At 35.6% G+C, this 7720-nt stretch overlaps 1 protein-coding gene across 1 annotated transcript; it reads left to right on the forward strand.

The window, feature by feature from the left end:
* The first annotated feature begins 3199 nt into the window (after positions 1 to 3199).
* en1a (engrailed homeobox 1a) lies at positions 3200 to 6840 on the forward strand. Its single transcript, XM_007261050.4, has 2 exons — positions 3200 to 3856; positions 6057 to 6840. Exons 1-2 carry the CDS (start codon positions 3487 to 3489, stop codon positions 6368 to 6370), a joined length of 684 nt encoding a protein of 227 aa, XP_007261112.3. The 5' UTR covers positions 3200 to 3486; the 3' UTR covers positions 6371 to 6840.
* Positions 6841 to 7720: the final 880 nt, after the last annotated feature.

Consider the following 7720-nt stretch of genomic DNA (forward strand, 5'->3'; position numbering starts at 1 on the left):
TGCACTAACTTTATGCTTAACTGTTTCAGGCCAGCAACGCTTAATAAACAGCTTAAGAGATGGATTAAATGTGTTTGAAAGAGGTCTCTTGTTTATATTTGACTAAACAATACTGTCAAAATGATCCAAGGCCTGAAAAATCATTTTAGGTTAGGTTACTCGACCACCCATCACCCCTGGGTGGTCTTTCCAGAAATCTCCTACAGGTATGAAATTCAGTGGATCGTGGTGAGTAGCATGCGGTGTCATTTGGAGATGTGAATAAACTGCTTGATTAATACTGAACAGGCAGTTGATATTTACATATAGCCACAGGAGAGTGCTGCAACTTTTATTTTTAACTTATTATTAAATTTACAAGCTTATATTCAGGTTCAATCGCATGGGTCATAATAATTTGATACTGGTTCACATATATGCTTAGAGAAATTACTGAGGTCTTACATGGCTTGAAAATGTATTCAAACTCTATTTAAAGAGCAAACAACACTAAACGAAACCACAACTGACATGACCACAACAGAGGAGAATAAAATGCACCAGGTTATACTAAAATAAATAATAGAATAGAAAAAACATAAAACAGAATAAAAACGATATGGAATAGACTAATGTACTGCTCTATGTTATATTATATTGTATAGAAAAGATACATAAAACATACACAACAGAATAGATTCCACTATAAGATAAAGCCCAAATCACACTAGAATAGAATAAAATAGAATAGAATAGAATAGAATAGAATAGAATAGAATAGAATACAATAGAATAGAATAGAATATTTACCTATATACCTAGGTTTTTTTGGGCCCTTGAGCGAAGCCACAATATGAGTCCATTAATATTATGTCCGAGAATTAGAGCTACAGTAAACCTGCATCCTCTGTGTACACTATATACTACTATACACATTAATAACACTGATTTCTATCCGTCTCACTACATCGTGTTTAATTGGTGGTCCTGATATGTTCATTTTTCAATCACTGTTTTTCCTTTATATTTGTGGCATTTTCATGTATTTGCTTTGGTGGAATAATTAATGTAAATATTTATTCTGCTTCAATAAAAACAATCCTGCTGCCTGTCTATTGCAGTAGTAACTGAACAACACACGGGTACCTGGTTTTGCAGGTGAAAACAAGCAGCTCGCCAAACCGTGAACTGCCACTTCAATGGGCTGCAGTAGAGAAAGGCGTTTAGCCGGCCAGCAGCATATTTAGCAGAGGCAGTTCGAATAGAAACCGCGGTGGAAACGGCATTCATCATCTTTTCATTACGGGAGAAAAAGCTCCTTAGCGAGCGCTAAAATTAATCACCGAACGTTTAGCCGTCAATTAAGTCATTTATGTAAATGTTGTCTGTGCAAAACCCCTAGACCAGCTAGGAGCGTCACAACGCTGTGGCTGCGCTTCTGACGGTGGGGGACTGCATTCGGCCCGGCATGATGAACACCCAGCTGATCGCACTGAATACGGGGTAATTAAAACCTATAAATTATCCTGGGCGCACGCGTTCAGCTCCCTCTCTCGTGCAGGAGAGATAGCGGGACTGGTCGGCCATTAAAACGCCTGAATGGAGGTAGAAGACAATAAAGCCTCCTCACAACGAGCTCTGGTGTCCTAATTAGAATTTAATCAAGTGCCAACAACAACAACAACACTGCTCCGAGGATAGAGTTTTCAGGCCTGGTCCAACACGAGGACATAATGGATCTAAGCTGTTAAACTGAACATGCTAGATTTAATGTTTATCATTCATTGATGCTTAATATTACGTTATGTTGCTAATATTACAAACATCATATAACCACAAATGCCACCATAATCATCAATAGGTACAAAACACAATAGATGCTATTAAAATGACAGATCAGATTTTGATCTATACTTAATTCTATTTAAGAATTAAAAAATAAGAAAGAAAAGTGCTGCACCGTTTACAGGGGCGTTTACAAGGCTATTCATTGTAAACCAAACTAAAAAAAGCAAGCTGTTCTAGATCCATTATCCAAAGGGGTTAGTCTTTTTTATTAAATTAGGAAAGAATACATAGATGTTACCTTTGGCTTAAATTTAAGTTAAGATACATGTAAAAAAAAAAAAAAAAAAACTATGATCCAGGCTTTGAACAAATGGAACACGTTTAGCGTCCAGGAGAAATTTGGAACCAAGACGACATACTTTCTGGCTTTCTTCTAGATATTAAATTGTGTGTTCACTCGTTTGTGTTCTAGTGTGATTTGGAGTTTTCGAGGATTCTTATTCTTATGATAAATTGGTTTAAAACGCTACAGTCGCTGCGACTTTAAGTAAACATTCTAATCTGCAAAACCCTTTTGACTATCAATGAAAGTAAATGTAAAAATATGTTATCTAAATTTGTGGAGCACTTCTATTGATCTAGTCATCTTGAAATTTTTACACAGTGTACAGGCCAACTGCCAGACCCACTTAACCTAAACCGAAACAAGCGTTTTGTGCCATAGCGACGAGATAGATAGATAGATAGATAGATAGATAGATAGATAGATAGATAGATAGATAGATAGATAGATAGATAGATAGATAGATAGATAGATAGATAGATAGATAGATAGATAGATAGAATTTAGTTTTGTCTTTTTAAAACAAGTGTGGGAGAAAAAACTTTAATTATCTAATGATAATTACATTTTACACCCACACATCTATAATCTATAAACACGTTTTTATGGAAGAAAAAGCGGTTATTTTATGTTATTCAATCAACGGAAGTATAGTACATTTCTTTTTAAAGAGTGCCTTTTTAGTAGAACAAATTGTACAAATTTTCACTTGTAATGTACAGATGTAACAGGGGACAGCGTTATTTTCTCGAAGTTTAATGTGGTTTAGTGGTGGTTAATCAGCTAATGCGCTTATTTAAACTCAGCATATGGGGGATTTCTCCGCTTCGTAGCTGATGGTGTCTCTCGCTCTGTTGGCAGACTGGAGGTGTTATTTTCACATTCGACCAGTATCAGCCTGTTTGTGAGTGTGAACCGCGAGCCAATCCCCGATCAGGAGGCGAGCACCTAATAGCCAATCCCAGCGCGAGAGTTTTGGCGGAATGCGGGTGGGAAAAGAATACTTGGGCCTGTATGATACATTTCTGCTTGGAAAAAAAGAGAGAGAGAGAGAGAGAGAGAGAGAGTCGGTGGGCAAATAGACTTTCCGGCACACCAGCGTGTCATAAATCGTGCACCGTGCACCATGCGCCGTCAGTTCTGACACAACACGGATGCGTGCCCCCCATTCTCTCTTTCCTAGCTCTGCTGCCACCCTGGCGCACTTTCTGTAAAGTATGTGCCCGCTTGCGTGGAGACGATTAGCGTGCCTCTGTAGATAACGCTTCTGTACGTCTTTATGCAGTGTCGCGTTCGGGCACGAGCACGGTTTAGACCCCCTAGCAGCCCCAAGCCAAACCCCACCGCGGCCCGGACGACCAGCACTGTCTGACGGAATGGAAGATCGTCACCAGCCCGACAGCCCGGATCCGAGCGAGCCGGTGGAGCTCCCGCACAGAACCACCAACTTCTTCATCGACGACATTCTCCGGCCGGACTTCGGCTGCAGAAAGGAGCGCCGAGAAGGCAGGACAGTGCAGCAGGCTCGTGCGCTTGGAGACGGACCCACATTGCCCCGAACTCCGGATTCTGAGTATTGCACAGACAGCGTGTCCTCCTCTTCATCTTCGTCCTCCTCTTCTTCCTCCACGGTTTCCTCACCTCCGTCCAGGGCTGCAGGAGAAGCGGCGGCCACCAAGGAGCGTCAGCCGCTGCTCTGGCCTGCCTGGGTCTACTGCACCAGATACTCGGACAGACCTTCATCTGGTAAGGCAATACACCGAGCCCTAGCTCCTGCTGTTTTACTGCAAAGCGTGAAGACGAGCTCACATTTTCCTAAAAAAAGTTATAGTGCAGTGTAGGCCAAATATCCTTCACCAACCACCGTTTTGCCGGAAGAGTTTAAGCGCATAGAGTAAATTTTTAACTGAATGTTAAAACTATTTAAATTCTGGGTAAATTAACTAATTAATTAAAAAAATCTAACAAAACATTGTAAAAACATACTTGCAAAAACAACAATAAAATAATAATAATAATAATAATAATAATAATAATAATAATAATAATAACAACAATAACAATAATGATAACACGAAGAAGAAGAAGAAAAAGAGGAAGAAGAACAATAATCTTGTTAAATATTACTGTTTAAATCTAAGAGCATTAAAAATATAACGATTTTTTTTTCAATCATTTTTGTAGATATTCCAAAGACCATTTCTTTTTAATCTTATTAGTTTTAAAGGATGTTTAGTTTCGTCAACGTTAAATAGTTTATTTTGCCCTATGTGATTATTATACAGCATAAACATCTTACATAAGCTTGCAGAACACGTGGTGACCTGTAACACAAAGTTTTCATTATGTTTCATAATATGGTAAATTTTCATTTTGATGTTTAAACTGTGTAGTTTGCAATGTCCTCCTTACGATCAATTATATTTAAAGAAAAAAAGTGTCGGAGTGTCTTTTTCATGTGTTGCATGTTACTCTTTATTTCGTTATATGACAAATTCTTCTTGTAATATGTAAAATTCTTGTAATATGTAATATGTACATTATATGTTTGATATATGTTTGATATAACTGAAAGCTAAATATGTAATGGCATTGATACCGAATGAGCAACGACATTAAAATATACCACACAACATTTAATAAAAAAAAAAAGATATATATATATATATATATATATATATATATATATATATATATATATATATATATATATATATATATATATATATATAATGTACGTAAATGTATGTATGTAAATGAAAATTTTGATTGTGAATAGAAACATACTTTTTTCTAAAGTGTCTAAAACACTGATTGACAAACTCGGTTATTATGGCTTTAATACTGCACAAATAAACACAAAGGAAACATTACATCCCTATACATATTCATGTAAGTACATACGTTTTTATGTAATGCAATTTATGCCTTTTACGTTAGATATTATTGTGCTAACTTATCCTATCCTAACGAGTTTGTGATCATCTCAGAAAAAAACACTTTACTGACAATGTGCGGAAGATGAAAATGCAGGGAATACACCGTGCTTTTATTGTACATGTTGCGTTTCATTCTTTTTTTTTATTTTATTAGTTATGTTTTCAGTAGACTGAGCAGTCAAAACAATTTAACAATAACAAAAAAACTTTTCACGAAAAGTGAGTGTGTTCTTTTTTCTCTAAAATTCTTAACAGTAAATAAATTCGACAATTTATCACTGTTTGCGCGAAGTTAATTTAGGTTTCTATACCGATCTCCAAACAATACACTGGAGCCAAACTAAACTAATACTGCATAATCGAATCATTATAATCTCTGTACTCTCAGAGAGCTGTTAGCTATACATTCAAAGTTTCCATTATTCGCAAGCAAGTATTGATATTAAACAACGATAACATTAAAATGATATAGCGATTATTATTATTATTATTATTATTATTATTATTATTATTATTATTAACACTCCATATAAATATTAATTGCTTCATTAAATAGGCCTAACTTTAAATTATTATTTAAATATACTTTGAAATGCTGTTGTATTTCTGTCATATTTAATGTAATATAAGGAGAAAAGGGCAGTCTAGTATTAATAACAATAATAATATAAACAAGTATACGTATTATTATTATTATTATTATTATTATTAATGTTGTTGTTGTTGTTGTTGTTCTTGTTGTTGTGGTGGTGATAAGGATGATGCTGGTAATAATTATGATACTGTTATTGTTATTATTAATAATATATTTTTTATTGTTATTGAACTGTTGGCAAAGTTAAAAATAAAAATAATTAAATGAAAAAAAATATTTATACATATTACGTAAAAAATGTTTGTGTAACTGTAAATTTAGCAGCAAGGATAATAATTACTGTGTTTAAATGGCTAGTAAAATTTCGAATATTGATATTCATGAATTCTTCTCTTTGTTGTTTCCACACAAGGCCCAAGAACCCGGAAACTGAAGAAGACTAAGAGTCAGGCGGAGGATAAAAGACCCAGGACGGCGTTCACGGCCGAGCAGCTGCAGAGACTGAAGACGGAGTTTCAGCTGAACCGCTACATCACCGAGCAGCGCAGACAGGCGCTCGCACACGAACTCAACCTCAACGAGTCCCAGATTAAGATCTGGTTTCAGAACAAACGCGCCAAAATCAAAAAGTCAACCGGCTTCAAGAACACACTGGCGATGCAGCTGATGGCACAGGGTCTGTACAACCATTCCACCACCACCGTCCAGGAGGAGAACAGTGACTGAACTACAGAAATACAGAGGAGATCCTGAACCAATAGCAGCCATAAAATAACATTAATTAAACAGAAGCCTGGGTTCCAACTGCGTGCTCATTACTATTCAGACTTTTTTATCAGAACAAACGCCTTTAACATCAAATCTACATCAGTGCGTTTCGGTCAGGCGGGTGGGACTTATTTTTCCGTTTTGATTTTTCTTTTATGGCTATAGTTATGCCAGTGTCAAGAAACACTAATCTTTGTGTTAATGACACACATTTGGACAGGCCACAGCCTCATACCAAAGATTTACCAGAAGAGAATATATGCAGAGCCATGACGTCAGGTGGAAACTGGAAAAATGAAACGGAAAATGGGTGCTTCTGCACAGCATTTAGTACCTGTGTTATTAAGTAGTATGACTATCACAAAGCACATTATTCTACTTGAGATTTTTGAACATATTATGACAAAATAAACCCTTTTATATAGAAATGGCTGTACCTTTTTATAATTTTGCTTAATGCTAAAGGTCTCTCTTACTGTCTCTCTCTGTTTTCACTTGTCTGTATCTATGGCATTGTTTTTGTCAGAAATTAATTCTGTAAGCACTGCCGTTCCTTTTCTTCCCCTAATTTTCCTTTTTTTCAGTTAGCACACGTGTATGGGCATTTCAAGGTAGTTTTGGAATACTAGAAGTTAGAGCCTTAAAAACGTTGCTATCTGAGATATTTGACTCCGACTGAAATAATATAGAGAAATAATTGGAGATAATTAATTGTCTGATGTAAAAGCAAAAGGTTCATGGAAGAAGCGATTTCAAAACGAACATCTTTAACCTGTCGAGTTTTAGTTGGTTGATTGATTATAGTGCGATTCGTTTAAAACGACCAAAAACAACCAATATTATATAAAAGTGCAATCTTACGTAACATTTTTGAAGACTAATTTATTTAAATAATAAAAACATTAATATTAAAAGCACAGACATTAAAAGTAATACAACCGCAAAAAAAAGATAAGAAAAAAATCAGATAAACGTTGGTCGTTGGCAGATTTTTGATCATGTCTTTTAAACAAACGTTTTTTCCTAGATGAACAGCGCTCTGCTAGATCAGTAAAAAGTGGAAAATGCACCAGCTTTAATTATCACCTTAAAGGCAGACTTTACGCTACTCGCCTTGGTTTAGCTTTTAGGTGAAAACCCGACAGACATACCTAAATTAAGTATACTAAAACAATGTCAAAGTTTAATGTTACGTACCGGGGTAGTGTTTCTAAACTCTAGTTATTAGAACGTTAGTTTTCTGTAAACCGAGATTAATAAAATATAAATAATAAAACAACCGTATTTTACAATAAACTAATGAAAGAT

The sequence above is a fragment of the Astyanax mexicanus genome, chromosome 11, assembly GCF_023375975.1.
Source record: "Astyanax mexicanus isolate ESR-SI-001 chromosome 11, AstMex3_surface, whole genome shotgun sequence".
Taxonomy (NCBI): domain Eukaryota; kingdom Metazoa; phylum Chordata; class Actinopteri; order Characiformes; family Acestrorhamphidae; genus Astyanax; species Astyanax mexicanus.

Excerpts from the sequence above, each read along its gene's own strand:
- en1a (XM_007261050.4), top strand. The coding sequence starts at position 3,487 with ATGGAAGATCGTCACCAGCCCGACAGCCCGGATCCGAGCGAGCCGGTG. Across the intron at positions 3,857-6,056 it reads CTCGGACAGACCTTCATCTG|GCCCAAGAACCCGGAAACTG; the intron begins GTAAGGCAATAC and ends TTTCCACACAAG.